This window comes from Bufo gargarizans, chromosome 3 (assembly GCF_014858855.1).
Source record: "Bufo gargarizans isolate SCDJY-AF-19 chromosome 3, ASM1485885v1, whole genome shotgun sequence".
In the NCBI taxonomy this organism is placed as follows: Eukaryota; Metazoa; Chordata; class Amphibia; order Anura; family Bufonidae; genus Bufo; species Bufo gargarizans.
In genome coordinates this window covers 562,013,433-562,030,345 of record NC_058082.1, presented here as the reverse complement: position 1 = coordinate 562,030,345, position 16,913 = coordinate 562,013,433, and the positions used below count along the sequence as shown (strand labels likewise).

General features: G+C 42.0%; 1 protein-coding gene across 1 annotated transcript; it reads left to right on the top strand.

Annotated features, from left to right (window-relative positions):
- The first annotated feature begins 2,567 nt into the window (after positions 1 to 2,567).
- LOC122930689 (oocyte zinc finger protein XlCOF8.4-like) lies at positions 2,568 to 16,484 on the top strand. Its single transcript, XM_044284249.1, has 8 exons — positions 2,568 to 2,651; positions 3,103 to 3,276; positions 3,936 to 4,073; positions 4,186 to 4,353; positions 4,438 to 4,561; positions 4,682 to 4,779; positions 10,350 to 10,407; positions 14,719 to 16,484. The coding sequence occupies exons 3-8, from the start codon at positions 3,966 to 3,968 to the stop codon at positions 15,723 to 15,725; spliced, it is 1,563 nt and encodes a 520-aa protein (XP_044140184.1). The 5' UTR covers positions 2,568 to 2,651; positions 3,103 to 3,276; positions 3,936 to 3,965; the 3' UTR covers positions 15,726 to 16,484.
- The last annotated feature ends 429 nt before the right edge of the window (positions 16,485 to 16,913 follow it).

The window sequence follows — 16,913 nt, the reverse complement described above, 5'->3', positions numbered from 1 at the left end:
TCCACTGTTAAGTCGACGTTTTTTGGGGCATATGGGTTTCACCTGCAGTTTGGCAGATTTTTATTAATTCTGTAGTTTTTCCTCTTGAACTTCCTCAGGCCCTGAAAATTCATAATGTGTTTCATGAATCTTTGTTAAATAGATATGTTGAACCTTTGGAGCAGTCTTCCTTGCTACCCGCTCCTGTTATGGTGTACAGTAGTTTGGAATTTCAGATTGCCAAGATAATTGACTCTGGAGTTCTCTGTAGATCTCTTCAGTATCTTGTTCACTGGAAGGGTTATGGACCAAAAGAGAGGATGTAGGTACCGCCATCTGACGTGGATGCCAGTGGTTTGGTGAAAGCTTTTCACAGGTCTCACCTGGATAAGGTCGGTCCTGGGTGCCCAGAGGTCACCCGTAAAAGGCGGGGTACTGTCTTGGACATTCCAGTGACAGGTGGCAGGAGATCGGTGAGACTGGCAACACATGGTTTGATCTGACAGGTATCACTGTTGATCAATAGGAGTCTGTGTTGTTTCTGGTATGGCCACACCCCTTGTCTCAGGTGTTGCTAATGTGGTCATTTAACCTTCCTTATTTATAGTTGCTTCTCCCAAAAAGCTGTGCAGTTTATAGCTTCAGTTTCAGTTTTGGATTGCTGGTGTGTGGATCTCGGCTGAGTTCCTGGTGCTTCCATTGCTCCTTTGAAGTTAAGTCTTTCCTTTCCCTTTTGTATTTTGTTTGGGTTCTGTGTTGCATTTCCCTATTTTCTGTATTAGGCCTGAGGGAGACTCCTGTTCCTCCTTCCTTTTGGAGGAACAGGCAGTCTCGTCCCTGCCATTAGTACCAGGGTCCTATAGTGCTACAAAACCCCCAGGGGACAATGACCATTATATTATTTTTTTAATACAGCAATATAATTTTATTGGGGGTGGGGGAAGAAAAGCTGGGTTGTCTTTGGACTACAGGAAACATAAATTTTAGTAAGCAAATTTTTATTTTGCTGGATTTCCTACAAAAGCACAGAAATGAACTGATAAGCTACTGTAAGCACTTATTTGCCAAAGGCCAAACTCCTTGCGGTGCTAAGGTCTACCTGGTTAGTCCTAATAAACATGTCCAGCTTTGACCTTTTAGCCACATTACAAATTTGGTCCAGGGAGATATGGGAAAACTCTGCCCAAGACATGGAAGTAGATCTTGTGGAATGGGCCTTGATCTCAAGAAGACATTACAAACCTTCCATCTGATAACACTTGGAGATGGCATTAGGAATCCATTTTGCCAGATTTTACTTGGTGGATTTATTCTGGCCCTGGAACTAAAAAAACAAGGCTTCCGAATTTCCGAACACATTGACTTTATCCAGATACCATAGAGCAGCTCTTCTAACGTCCAGAGAATGAAGCTAGCATTGCTGTTCATCCAGATGATTTGCAGTGTACCGCTGCTTTGCTATGGTTTTTAACAGATGTGCTCATGTAGTTGCTTACCTCATGTACATCTTCCCCTTCCCTTTTCTTTCTCACTTTGGACTCTTCTGACTCCTGTTGACCATGTAAACAAATCACTCTGGTTTATTTCCATTATGTATGTAGCACTGATTGTTGCCGTGTCCAACCAATCCCAAGATGCTCTGCCCCTTTATCTGTCACATCTGCAGCACAACCCCTAACAACGCCAGCTACTTTATAGCTCCCTCCTCCCACTCCTCCAGTTACATAGACACTCCTCTATCACTGCGCCGCCCACGGATATGACATCACAGGAAATAAGAAAACGCTGCATGGACATGGTCATGTGACCACAGCCCAGAATGGGAGATAGGGAACGGGAGACATAAAGGTAAAAGTACATTTCTGAATTACAGCGACTATTATATTATTATTTTTTAAAGGAAGTTGATGCAAAACATAAAACCCCTTTAGGCAAGTTATTATACAAAGTTTTTACTTAAGGTCCTTTGCGCTCAAGGGGATAAAAGGTAAAATCCGGTTTTAACTCTGTCACTGTTGGATCTTCTGTGGTGACATTGACCACATTCTCCAATTCAACATATGGAATATCACTTTTATTATCATTGGTGACAACAGGAACCTTATTAAAAGTCTTTCCCAATTTTTTCAAAGCAAATAGCCTCTTAATAATCCGTTTTCTCACCAAATAATGTAAATGTCAAATGCTTCAAAGAGATAAGGGACTTCATCCTTTTCATCATTTGAATCAAGCAATTAATTTTTACATTTTTATGAGGCACAAGGGACTTAATGTTTGTGGAACACAAATTTCCTGTATTTGGAACACATGGTACTTCCTGTATCTGGAACACATGGTACTTCCTGTCTGTGAAACACAAACTTCCTGTATTTGGAACACATGGTACTTCCTGTATTTGGGACACAAGGTGCTTCCTGTATTTGGAACACATAGTACTTCCTGTATTTGGAACACATAGTACTTCCTGTATTTGGAACACATAGTACTTCCTGTATTTGGAACACATAGTACTTCCTGTATTTGGAACACATAGTACTTCCTGTATTTGGAACACATAGTACTTCCTGTATTTGGAACACATTGTATTTCCTGTCTGTGGTATACACAAGACACTTCTTGTAGACAGGTCCTTCCATAGGACCTTATTTGGATAAAGACAGTGCTCCCATTAGGTAATTATTCCAGGATACTCTAGGTACTGTTTAATCATTTAATTTGGTAGGTAGAATTAACATTGACCTGATGTGCAGGATTAGGGCTCAAGCACTTGACCGTATGTATTTTGTGGTCCGCAAACAATACGGATGACGTCCGTGTGCATTCCGTATTTTGTGGAACGGAACAGCTGTCCCCTGATAGAACAGTACTATCATTGTCCGTAATGCGGACAATAATAGGACATGTTCTATTTTATTGCGGAACGGGAATACGGACATATGGAAACGGAATGCACATGGAGTAACTACCTTTTTTTTAGCGAACGGACACTGAAGGAATATACGTTCGCGTGCATGAGCTCTTAGTGTAATGTCTCTTCCTCTTTCTGTCACTTCTAGTGAGCTGGCATGAAATGTGATAATAAGTTGATACTGTTTTGTATGTTCTCTTTTATGTCTGATGAAGTCAGGAGCTCTTATCCCCGAAACATATTACAAGGACTTTTATTATAAACCTATATATTCAGTAAATAGATGTTTGGAGGACTTTTGGCGGAGCACTAAGGACCTATCGGTGGGAGAATCAATATGAATATTAAGGACAATTGACCCTGAGGGTGATAAGTGATCCAGGAAGGAGGTAAGTCGATGTGCTGTCTACTACCTCCTAGTTCTTACTAACCCCTTATAATAATTTTATAACCATACTTCATGGCGTCTTAATGCCATTCTGTCTCTAAGTACTGGATTATTTTTTGTTCATATTCCTTTTGTATGCTATCAGTAGTCCTTAAAACCCTTCCTGACATCCGCCGTAATAGCGAGTGGAGCGAGTGCCGTAGCAACCGGGTGCTTGCTGTTTTACACATCAGACACTTGGGGCTAATGTCCTCATTCGGTGGTAATGCCGATCGTGGACATTTAATCCATCAGATGTCATTGTCCGTTGTGACCACGACATCTGAGAGGACGAACACCCAGAAGCGCTCGCTTGCTGGGCAGGAATGCTACCCCTGGGCAGGGATTGGGGAAGGCATTCCATACAAGTAATGAGCCAGAGCCTGTACTAGGTTTCTAGGCTTATTACTTGTATATAATAATTTAGGCCTGCAGGTGCCAGGACTGAATTGTAATATATTGATCTATGTGTAGGGTAATAAATAAAATTCCATTACTCTATTCAATTTGCAATCTTATGGCTATGTGAACAGATTCCCATTTAGTGAGATACTATGCTTCATGTAAGATGTTCCTCCAAATGTGGGCTACCACTAAATCCTCCTTGTTCCTTATTTACAGGACGGTAACAGATAAAGTTTTCTTTAGAACATGATGCTGCTTTCCACCGAACCACCAAGGATAGACCAGGACAGAAACCACATGGCTGCGAGGATATTAGACCTCACCCTAGAGATCATCTACCTGATAACTGGAGAGGTGAGAGTCTCACATGACATCACTCTTATCTCTATTAATAATGCAGGTAAATGACTGGAAAGGTGAAGGACTCTTAGATTACATGTAGTGATTGGTGTCTCCCCATACACAGGATTACACAGTAGTGAAGAAGTCATCTGGTGAGTGTGTGACACCCCATGTGTCAGGAGAATGGAGCAGGACCCCGGGAGCCATCACCGAGCCTCCACCTTATTCACTGATACATGAGCAGAAGATCCTAGAACTTACCAACAGGATCACTGAGCTGCTGACCGGAGAGGTGAGCGCTGCTGGGAATGCTGGGACATTATACAATAACGCCAAGGAGGTGTCTGGAGGATGACTGTATGATTGTGTGTGTCAGGTTCCTATAAGGTGTCAGGATGTCGCTGTTTATTTCTCCATGGAGGAGTGGGAGTATTTAGAAGGACACAAGGATCTGTACAAGGACGTCATGATGAAGGATCACCAGGCCCTCACATTACCAGGTAAGAAGAGATCTTCCTTCATTATAGAGGAAAAAATGTTTGAGGATCACCTAGATTTCACCCATCTTCTGATCATCACATATAGACAATGTATTCAGTCATTGGGTTTATTTCCTATAGATGGATCCAGTAGGAGAAATCCACCAGAGAGATGTCCCAGTCCTCTATATTCCCAGTATTGTCCTGAGGAAAAGCTAAATGTACTACTCGATCATCAGGTGAGATTTCTGCAAATCTACTTTAGGCTGATGTAATTACTTCTTTCTACTTGACTTCTCCAGCAGGGCAGTATATGTTCAATAAGATCTTATTGTCTGTGGTAGGTAATGGCTACTAATGGTTTCTGGTTTCATAAAAGATTTTGTTAAATTTTCACCCATTTGTACATGCCCTTGGCAACTAAGATTTATGCCTTATTCACACGTCAGTGTTTTGAATCAGTAATTATGAGCCAAATCGAGTATTGGAGCCTCCACAGATATAAGGTATAAGGCCTCTTGCACACGAACGTGTGCGCCCCGTTGCCGTATTGCGGACCGCATTTGCGGATCCGCATTACAAGGGTGCCGTTCCGTGAATGGGTCCACAAATCTGGAGATGTGGAATGATGCGGAACGGAACCCTACGGAAGCACTACGGAGTGCTTCTGTGGGGTTTAGTCACGTACTTCCGTTCCACAAAAAGATAGAACATGTCCTATCTTTTTGCGGAACGGCCGGATTGCGGACACATTAAAGTGAATGGGTCCGCGATCCACTGCGGCTGCCACACGGATGGTGTTCGTGCATTGCAGCCTGCATTTTGCGGGCGCACACATTCGTGTGCAAGAGGCCTAAGGGAAAGATCTGCACCTGTTCTGTGTTTAGAGCCGCACCTGGTTTTGGCTGGAAATCACTGACGTGTGAATGTCACGGCGGACAAGCACTCAGACACACAGAAAAACCAACAACCAGGCTCTAGGTGAGAAGCAGGGGAAGGGTCACCTCCTAGCTAATCCCTGACCTATCTCCCTGCACTGCTCAGCCCACATGCAGACCTTGGTGGTAGGAATGCTGTGTCCTCGTGCCTGGGCTAATACACCCTAAATTCCCTGAGATGGTGAAAAGGGGAAATAGGAGCAGCCTGCTCGCACAGAACCTGGATGGGAGAGATGACACAAACACAACTTAAACTGCAAACAACAAAAAACTGAAACCACACTTATCTTATCAGAGCTGGGACAGACAACCTTCCTTGCTTGCTTGCTTCCTAGGCCAGACTGATTTCTATAACCGCTCAGAGCACTGGAATTGAGAGCCATTTAAACTAATGACCCCACCCAGTGCACCTGATGGGAGGGGGATCCAGCACGACTCCAAAACAAACACTAAACACGTGCTGCTATTCTGGCCGACCTCCGCACATAGTCAGAGCCGGGCATGACAGTGAATGAGGCATTAGTGTGGATAGATGTAAAGTCCTGCAGTCATGGACTCAATAGCAGCACAATGCCAATCAGCTGCTTCTAACCCTAACAGAATACAGTCATTAGAGATGAGCGAATCAAAGTTGACGAAGCAGAATTCGATCGGAATTTTAGGCAAAATTTGATTTGCACCGAAGCCGAATTTCCTCACGCTTCGTGGTAACGAATCACTAAAATGGCTGCTGCACGTGTGAGGACATGGAGCAAAGAAATCTGGGAAGGTGGGATCACCCATAATGCCATGCATGCAGCCAATCAGCAGCCAGCCCTGTGATGTCACAGTCCTATAAATAGTAGCAGCCATCTTAGATTCTGCCATTTACCAGTGTACTTAGTGCAGGGAGAGACATCAGCAGGCGCTAGGGACAGTGATAGAAAAAAAGCCATTGTACTAAAAAAAAACGATTGACAAGTGTAGGGATAGATTATTCAAGGTGTAGGGAAAGGATAGGGAGGAATCATTCCACAGCATTTATGTTGAAGAGGGTTTAGTAGGGGAGGTTACAGCCTGGGTAATAGGAACAATCCTATAACACCTTGCTGCACTGACTGGGGACCCAAATTGCCATTATACAGCTCTGTAGTTCCAGCAAACCGTTCTTGTTAAGAGTCAGTGGGTTCATCCGACACAACCCTTAGTTGTGCCCTCACTTGTCCTCAACCTGCCGCTGTCCTTTTCTGTTCCCAAAGCCAGATAAGCATTGTATGCTGTGGGCTTAGCTCCACTATACAGCGAGGACGAGCTACTAGAAGACATTAAGCAGCTACTGCCCAGCCAAGATGTGGAGGAGACATTCGCCACTTCCTCCACTAGGCGGGCAAGTAGTGATGACAGTGGCGTGGGAGCTGGTGTTGCGAGCGGTGAGGCTCCTGAGCCAGAGATGGTTGAGGAGGACATCAGTGACGTGCAGACAGTAATCAATGATGAGGCTGTAGCTTATCGCATTTGGGAGCCAGGTGACGAAGGGGCTTCTTTTTTTCCCTTTATAAAAAAATGTAATATTATAAAATCCGGTTTCTCCATGATAAATCTGCAGCATGGGGGCCCCGTGTGGCTTCTACACACTTTCAAAATAATCCTTCAGCGGGGCGAATGACAATGACCTTCCCAGGAGCTTCTGTCGGGGTCAGCGGTTCATTTCTGAGATGTCCGTATAGTGCGGGGGGAATCTAAAGACCCTCTCCATCTTTGTGCACCACAGGATGTCCTCCTTCCCTTCCATGATGACTGGGAACTTGTTATTTTTATATATATTTTTTACATATTTGCCATTTTTAATTTTTTATTATTTTATAATTTTTTGAAACTTTATCATTACTTTCTTATATATATATATATATATATATATATATATATACTAGAATACCTGTGTGTATGTGTGTTTTTATATACACATATATATGCACTATTTACTGAGGTTTTTTTTTAAGTGCATGGATGGTTATACATCTATTTCAACCCTAAACTGAATTATGGATATACCTGTCTCGCATTACTATTTTTAGACATACTGTCCCAATTTTAGACATATTATATATATTATAGTGTCTTAGTATTATTATCTTATTTGTTATTAGGACTATAGAGTCTGTATATTATCTATTAGAGACACAGGTGTATGTATATGTATATGTGTTTCCCATTTATCATCAGACATTACACCCTTTGTGCATGTTATAGTTGTCTTATAATCCACTCAGCTCGTATAACCATACCTATGGCACATTTGTTGCAATAACCCTCTCTATTATCTTATGCATTCTCCTGGTTGCGCGCCAGCCTGGAACGCTTACCTATATGATCGCTGGAGGACTTCGTTCAGGCGGCGATCCGTGCACCCTGGTGCGTTCCAGGGTGGCACGCATCGCACATCCGGTTAGCAGCCCTGACACTGGTTGCGTTCCAGCCTGGAACGCATATCCTGGCTTTTGCGCTTCCGGCGGATGCGTTTCAGGGTGACACGCACCACACTTCCGGCTTATGCCCTCCGGTTTCGGCGCCCATGTGTGCCCATCTAATAATAGTCGGCATCCCCTTATTTAAACTTGCATGTTGTTTCCTGTATGTATGCATGTTTGTTTTAGCATCTTCTCCTGAAGAAGGGGAGGATTGTTCCCCGAAACGCGTTGAGCCTTGGTACCTTGGAATTAAAGTGATTGATCAGAAGCTTGCTTGTCTCTGCTGCCATCAGTCTCTGCCACTTTTACGACCTTTATCTGCATGGCCTTATGCTTCCTATGGACTTTTGACTATTTGCTGAATTTGTGGCATTAAAGGGTTTCTACCACTTCGTTTTCACATAATTAGGTGTCAGACACTAGCGATCCGCTAGTGTCTGCTCTGCCCAACCATCCTAATATAATAGCTTTTGGGGCAGCCGTTTCGCTAAAAAAAGAACTTATATTGATATGCTAATGACCCTCTAGGTGCTATGGGGGCGTCATTAGCACCCAGAGGATCGGTCTACCTTCACAAAATGCTGCTTCCCAGCGCGTCCCTCCACCCCGCCCATCTCCTCCGGAATGCGATCAAGTGGACGAATTCTTGTGCATGCGCCGTGCACGTCTGTATTCGGCGCATGCGCAGTGAATGTCCGACCGCTTCCCTGCTCAGACATCTCCACTGCGCTTGCACCGATGATGTCATAGTGCTCCATCGGCGCAGGCGCAGTGGAGATGTCTGAGCAGGTAAGCGGTCGGACATTCACTGCGCATGCACCGAATACAGACGCGCACGGCGCATGCGCAAGAATTCGTCCACTTGATCACATTCCAGAGGAGATGGGCGGGCCGGAGGGACGCGCTGGGAAGCGGCCTTTTGTGAAGGTAGACCGATCCTCTAGGTGCTAATGACGCCCCCATAGCACCTAGAGGGTCATTAGCATATCAATAGAAGTTCTTTTTTTAGCGAAACGGCTGCCCCAAAAGCTATTATATTAGGATTGTTTGGCAGAGCAGACAGTAGCGGATCGCTAGTGTCTGACACCTAATTATGTGAAAACGAAGTGGTAGAAACCCTTTAATTTCCTACCATTGCACTGGTTATATCTTCCCCGTTATCACATACGTTCTTCTGATTTAATTATTGTATACTCTTTTTGTGTTTGTCAGTTCCTTCTGGTTCTGGGGAGTGGCGCTTAGCAATTTGCACTTATCTATGGATCTCGGCCCCCACTGTGACCGACACCCGTATGTCTTTCTAGTACGTTGTTTCAGGAGACTGTTGTCAAACACCCGCTATAGCTGCCTACCCATAACCTATACCTTTTTCCTCCTCAATATTCCCTTCCTGACGGCGCCTATCCTTCATTTCCTTTGTGACTCTTCGTGATCCCCTTGGATTGGAGTAACTTCCCCTTTTTCTGTTTTTATTTGTATATATGGAAAGAGTCACTGGCTCACTAGTTACAGACATAATCTCCCTGCTTTACAAAACATTAGTGCAGCCTCATCTAGAATAGGAACTACAGTCTTGGGCAGCAGGAGAAATACAAGTGACAGAGGCCTGGAGAACCTCAGATATGAGGAAATATGAAAAGTAATGACATTTATTTAGTTGTGGAGAGGCATATAAAGGGGAATATGATAAAATTATACAAATATATACAGTAAATTGAGCAGATTCAACAGGGAGGTCACCACAAAAGCAGCGAATGACAGCTCTCTGGCTTGAGGAAAGAAGGATCAATCTTCAGCATTGATGAAAGGCTTCTTTACTGTAAAAGCTGTGATGTTACTGAATAATGGTAATGAGTAGGGATGAGCGAATCGACTTCGGATGAAACATCCGAAGTCTATTTGCAAAAAAAACTTTGTTTCAATGCTGTATGGAGCGAGCACGCCTTACAGTATCAGAATGTATTGTCTCCGATGAGCCGAAGTTATTACTTCTCGAAGTCTCGCGAGACTTCACATAATAACTTCAGAAATTAATTTATACTGTAAAAAAACATTTCCCGAACTCGGGTTCGGTTCCAAGTGGAACCAATACATTCTAGCGCTCGCTCCGTACAGTACTGAAACAAAGTTTTATGAAAATCGACTTCGGAGGTTTCATCCAAAGTCGATTCGCTCATCCCTAGTAATGAGCACCGCTGTCCACTTCAGGATCGGCTCAGATCATTTCATGCAGCAAAATGGCAAAGATTTCTGTTGATGGGTAAAATACCTCATAGAATGCTGATCCTGCCTGATTGCCACTCAAGCATTCCCTGTTTTTATAATTTTTATGTCTTTTAGAGGTTTTCGATCTTCGCCTGGATATATAATAAACTATAGTTACATTTTCTTCTTTCTAATGCCTTTAATTTTGGATCCTTACAGGAAAGTCATGGTGGAACAACGAGTGAAACCACAAATCCCACATCCGACTCAATGAATGGTAAAATCCTTTCACAGTCTTGTGTATTTTTTTTTTCTGGCTCTATAAATTGCCGATTGAGTTTACTTAACACGTTCTATCTACTTTCCAATGGAGGAGTTTATATCACATGGATATCTGCTCATCTTTTCTGAATAAGTTGAAGTATTTAGTATTCATATTTCTTATAAGGCGCAATGGAATATTTGTAATGATAACTACAGAGATCCATGACCAGAACCAACACCCACAAACTCAGAAACCGCTACCTGTCGTCATTCATCACTCCGGTCAGCAGAGACTAAGGCTACTCTTAGGTATTTACCAGAATACGTTCTAAGGTGATCTTGGCTGCTAGGGGCCCAAGTTGTGTTTGGGGGCAGGGTGACAGAAAACAGGTGTGAGTTTGAAGGGCAGGCACAGACAAATCAGCAGACGAGAGGTTAATAAGTAGAACAAGCCAGGGTCCAAACCTAGAGAGTATAGATCAGTAAATGACAAGTTAATGAGTGGAGCTATGAAAAGATCAGTCCACAAGAAGTTATAGGCGCTGATTTATCATACCTTCACTCCAGAATTCTGGTGTCAAAACAAAATTGCAAAAATAGGGTGTTTTCAACTTTTTACACTTGTTTGCGCAAAATTTAGGGTATTGCACAAAATGTTGTTGCTTTTTGTATTTTTTACACCACACATTCCAGTTTCATAATGAGGGTGGGGAAGTGGGCGTGGTCAGTTATGTAAATGAGGGTCACTCTAAATTTATCATTGACACTTTTTTTTTTTCTTTCTAATGTCGCAATCTCACTCCAGGAGGAGTGTGGAAAAGGAAAAGTAGAGTACCTTCTCTAGACAAAAGTGTTTGGTTTAAGGATAAAACAAATTTATCAAGTAACTTGAGACATTTTATAAATGTGGCATAACTGACTTCACATTTTCCCCTCATGATAAATTCCCTCCACAAAGTTCAGGCACAAGGAACAGAAACGTAAATGAGAGCCAGTACACAATCACAGGTACTTACCTAGAGTCAGCGTCTGATGTAAATCCCTCTCCTACACCTCTGATTGAATGATGAGCCAGACTGGCTTATTGGCTTAGTGTCCCAGGTCTCTGAGCTTCAGTGGTGAGCATAGCAAGAGAATGGCCATGACTGCCTCCCACGCTGCTCCTGTACCATTTCTAGGTGGTAATCTTTGCTCTTACTGAATAGACAACACAGTGTATTATCAGATGGGCACATTTATGTAATTGGGTTGAGTACAGCTATTTGCCTCTAGAACACTGGATAACAATGTATAGAAACACGAGGGTTGGGTTACAGGCGGTCTGTCCGATTGGGGAGATAGATTGTGGTAGGGACTCCCAGAGGATGGAATAGACATGGGGAAAGTCCTCAAGGCAAGAGCGTGAAGTAGAGGAGCTCATGTGCAGAAGTTACATTCAGGTCCTTATAAGAAATGTATAGACAAGATAAGTTGTGCTGATATTTATAGATGAATAATAAGATTGTGAACTATTTCTGGTGAGTAGTAATCATCAGCAAGTGAAGGAGGCAACAAATAGAAGCATCATTAGATGAGCAGGAAGAGAGTGTGGAGTTCAGGAATAGAGTGGGATTTACCGTATTTTTCTGCTTAATAAGACACACCCCAAGTTTTAGAGGAGGAAAAGAAATAAAATCTTTTTCATCACACCTCACATCACATCCTCAGATCAGACCCCCCAAATCAGGAACTTGCATCAGACCTTCATGCCATACCCCCATAAGACCTCCATATCAGACCTCCATGTCAGACCCTCATCACACCTTAGATCACAATTCCTTGCCAGAAGCCTATTTGACCTCCATGCCAAATCCCCATCAGACCTCAGATCCAAACTCCATGCCAGACCCCCATCAGACCTCAGATCAGAACTCCATGCCAGACCCCCATCAGACCTCAGATCAGAGATAAAATAAACAACTTCATTTACCTCTCTTGCTATGCTGCTCCTCTCCAGGTACGGCGACCGTTCCTCAAGTCGCACTCGCTTGTCTTATCCGGCCCTTGCTGCACTGTCACCTGGCTGCGGCAGGGTCTGGTCACAGTGCACACATTACATCCTGACACTGTACGCAGTCAGGACCTGCAGTGCATGGGGCCCCAGAGAAGAAGACAAGGGAAGGAGAGTACCGGCAGCGATTGCAGCACTTTACCCTCTCCCTCCACATAATACATACTAGTGAGAGCTTCTATAATTGAAGAACTCACTAGTATTCATTTTATAAGTAGCACATGCATTTTTGTCCCCATGTTTGGGTGAAAAAAAGTGCGTCTTATGAAGCGAATAACATGGTATATGCATCAGGCAGAAAGAATTGCTGTCATAGAAAGAAAAATAAATCTTTATCTGCCAGCTACAAATATAACATGAAAATTAAAAAAGGGAAATAATGTGAGTGTTGTGGTAGAAGAGGATGAAGTCTGTCTATGAAAGGTCTTCTATACTGTATTTACACTGTAGGAGTCTGATGAATCTCCATTAAATGTCATGTTGACAACTTATCTTCTATCCACAGTATAGAGGATAAAGTTGGATTTACATGGCCCGATTGCCAGGCAAATTATTGGGAACGAAAGTTTCAGCGAATGCTCATTCCCAGAATTCTGCCCATCTGAATGTGCCGCAGGTGATCCTCTTGTTCATGCAGGCACTTCAGTCATCGTTTCTAGGCAGAAGATCTTTGTATCTAAACAGCGATCTGCTGCCCAGAAACAATGTAGCTGTATGAGGCTGATCGCAATAGCCATCCCTTAGTATATTTAGTATATTAAAGGTATATTAAAAGGTGTCCAAATTGTGTTGGCAAACACGTTTATATCTCCACAAAAATAAAAAAGGGCTGCCAAAGCGCTAAAGACAAAATGCCAAGTGGAGACATACACGTGTATAGGGACCGATCACTCCAATAGTCCAATCCACCTGCGATAAACACAGATGTCTAAATCTCAGCAAGAAAGTGCATATGTGCATAGTATCACTTAGATAGAGAACCAAATCCTATAGACATATGTGAACATACACGTACAGTACATATCACCATGGAGGCAGATAGGACTAATGCCAATGCCCTGAAATAGACCCATGTATGGAGGCATATGCATACGCAGGAATTGATCACATATATAGCTGCGTCCTCAGAGTGAAACTAGAAATCACAGAGATCAACCCCTGTAGCGTACACAAAATAATTCAAATACATCACAAAAGCGTTGGTTGTTCAAGCAAAAGGTAGCCTCACGCTATAAGATTACATACCCATAAAGTAAACTGTCCAACTCAGGAGAGCCACGTATTGTATACTAGTTCAGTATACAATATACTGAAGATCTTGTAGATCTGAAATTGGGATAAATAAGAATTTTTGCATACCAAGAAGCTGCTTTATGCGTTTGTCTATCATTGTGCATCCAACCAGGAGACCACTACAGCTGTCACTTTAGAGCAGAAGGAAGAGAATGTGTAGCAGCTCAGTAGAGAGTACGTCACAATAAAGACCTGCCTCCTGGAAACTTGCAGGAGCAAAAGTTGGCAGAATAAAAATTCATATTCTCACTACTTCTGGTCATAAAAGCTCAGTAAAATGTATGTTTGTACTGCTCTCCTCAACCCCTACCTAATTCTGTCAGCAGTTTCGATTGGTCTAAACTACTGACAGACTCAACTTAAGGACCCTATGACAGTCTGTACCTCCACAAATGTGGTCCCAGATTAGGTCACAGTCACCAGTGTGGTAACAGAGAGGTCAAAATTGGGTTCTCATTTTAATATATTAAAGACCTAATAGAGGGCTTAGAATTTCAATATTTCCAAATGATACTAAACTCTGAAAAGTAAATGAAAAGAGGATAATCGGATATAGAAGAAAATAAAGTTGAACATGGATTTATGCAAGATTATGCACTTGGGCCGAGGAAAACATGGTTTATAATTATGTATTAAATCATAAAACTGGCACTGAAAAAGACTTATGGATATTGGTGGACAGTAAAATATTATCAACATGTGCCACGGAAGCTGCCACCAAGGCAAAAAGAAAGCAAGGTATGTATTGAAAGATGCAGTATTTGTGGTTAGGAGAGCATTGCTCATTTTTGTAAAGACAATTTTAATACAATTCAGTCTCTAGGAGGCCAAACAAGGAAGGAATTCATGAATGAAAAAGAGGGATATTTGTTGTTTTTGTTTTTTATTTTTTTCGGTATGCTAAGTCTGACTTTTTGAAGTGTTACTAAGTTATCACACAATGAAATGATGCAATCTAAATATTTTGAATTTTTTTTCCAGATGATGACAGGATTAGAGGCTCCGATTCACATCTCCTTTTGTTTCACCCTTATGAAGTAGACGATGATTCATCTCAATTTGGCAAAACTATGACTAAATATAGACTGGGTAAAATGTTTATACGTTCTGACCATGGGAAGCAATTTAAAACGAAGCCTAATTTTTCCACGTGTGACAGACTTCGCAGAGATGCAAGGCCACGTACATGTTCAGAATGTGGGAAATGTTTTAATCGGAAATCAAGTCTCGTTGCACACCAGCGGATTCACACAGGAGAGAAGCCATTTTCATGTCTTGAATGTGGGAAATGTTTCATACAGAAATCAAATCTTGTACGACATCAGAGAATTCACACAGGAGAGATTCCATATTCATGTTCAGAATGTGGGAAGAGTTTTGATACAAATTCAGGTCTTGTTCTTCATCTGAAAACTCACAGAGGGGAGAAACCATATTCATGTTCAGAATGTGGGAAGTGTTTTAAAACAAATTCAGGTCTTTTTCTTCATGTAAGAACTCACAAAGGGGAGAATTCAAAATCATGTTCAGAATGTGGGAAGTGCTTTACTCGCAAAACAAGTCTTGTTATTCATCTGAGAACTCACACAGGAGAAAAGCCAAATTCATGTTCAGAATGTGGGAAATGTTTTAACCAGAAATCAGACCTTGAAAAACATCAAAGAATTCACACAGGAGAGAGGCCGTACTCATGTACCGAATGTGGGAAATGTTTTATCCAGAAATCAAATCTTGAGAAACATCAAAGAATTCACACAGGGGAGAGGCCATATTTATGTACAGAATGTGGGAAATGTTTTATCCACAAATCAGATCTTAAGAAACATCAAAGAATTCACACAGGGGAGAAGCCATATTCATGTTCAGAATGTGGGAAAAGTTTTTGCCATAGATCACAAGTTTTGAACCATCTAAGAATTCACACAGTGAGAAGCCATTCTCTTGTCCTGAATGTAGAAAATGTTATACCAACAAATCAGATCTTGTGAAATTCAGAATTCTATCAAGTAAGAAAACATTGTAATGTTCAGATTGTAGGAAATGTGGCGGGAGTGGAGCTTCATTAAAGGACTTATAACAGATTTCTTCTTCAAAGCTGCTTTTCGGCACAAGCAGCACCACTCCTGTCCATAGGTTGTGTTGAAGTATTGCAGTTCTGCTCCATTCACTTCAATAAAGCCAAGCTGCAATGAAAAAATTGCATTGTTTTAATTGTGTCAATCCACAGAATAAAGGTAATATGGCACATCGTATACCATACAAAATGTTAAGTAAAAAAAAAAAAAAAAAATCGATAGAAAAGAATGGAAGAATTCCTGTTCTTTTCCATTTCCCAATATAGCGAGTCAATGCATTCTTGATGGGTTGCCATGGCAGCCAATGGACTTAAAACCTACCTCAAAATTTGTTACTCATTTTCTCCTGAATATAGCAACACCCTATAAACTATTGTATGGGCACACAGCAGGGCTCAGAAGGGAAGGAGCACTATATGGTTTTTGTAGGTCAGAATTTGCTGAAGTGGTGTAGTGAGCCCTTTGACCCAAAGGGCGTTTCATAAGATTTGTCAGTGAAAATGGAAAAAAATGCCTTTTTGTACACTAAAATGTTGCTTTAGGCCCAAACTTTAACAGGAGAAAATGCACCCCACAATTTGCTACCCATTTTCTCATGAATACAGCATCACCCCATATGTGCTCACAAAGTGCTGTACAGACGCACAACAGGGTTCACAAGAAAATGAACACAAAACTGCTTTAGGAGGGTAGATTTCACTGGCATCATTTTCTGGCCAGATTTCACTGACATGTTTTTTTGTTTTTTTTTTAGGTGTTATGTCACATCTAAAAGATCTTGAGGTACCCCCTACAATAGAAAACCACCATTAAGTGACCCCATTTTGGAAACTGCACTCCTCAAGAAGTGGGGTGTGCATTTAGACCCCACAGGTGTTTTCCACAAATGAATGCATTGTGTATAGTGAACAGTGAATATGTAAGCTGCACCCCTTTGCATCCCCCTTTTGGAACACACTCTGCAATCTTTTTAGGTCCTTCTGTAGCTGGCCAGCTAAGTCCTGCCCTAGCTAATATAGCTTGTGTGTTTATACAGCTGGACCTGCCAATAACCTTAATATAGTTCCTATGTTTGTGTATTAAAGACAAAAGCACAGTTAT

What these genes read in the sequence shown, in the direction of transcription:
- LOC122930689 (XM_044284249.1), top strand. Translation starts at nt 3,966, where the DNA reads ATGATGCTGCTTTCCACCGAACCACCAAGGATAGACCAGGACAGAAAC. An exon ending in CTGAGCTGCTGACCGGAGAG is followed by an intron (nt 4,354 to 4,437) that starts GTGAGCGCTGCT and finishes TGTGTGTGTCAG; the next exon opens with GTTCCTATAAGGTGTCAGGA. An exon ending in CCAGGCCCTCACATTACCAG is followed by an intron (nt 4,562 to 4,681) that starts GTAAGAAGAGAT and finishes TATTTCCTATAG; the next exon opens with ATGGATCCAGTAGGAGAAAT.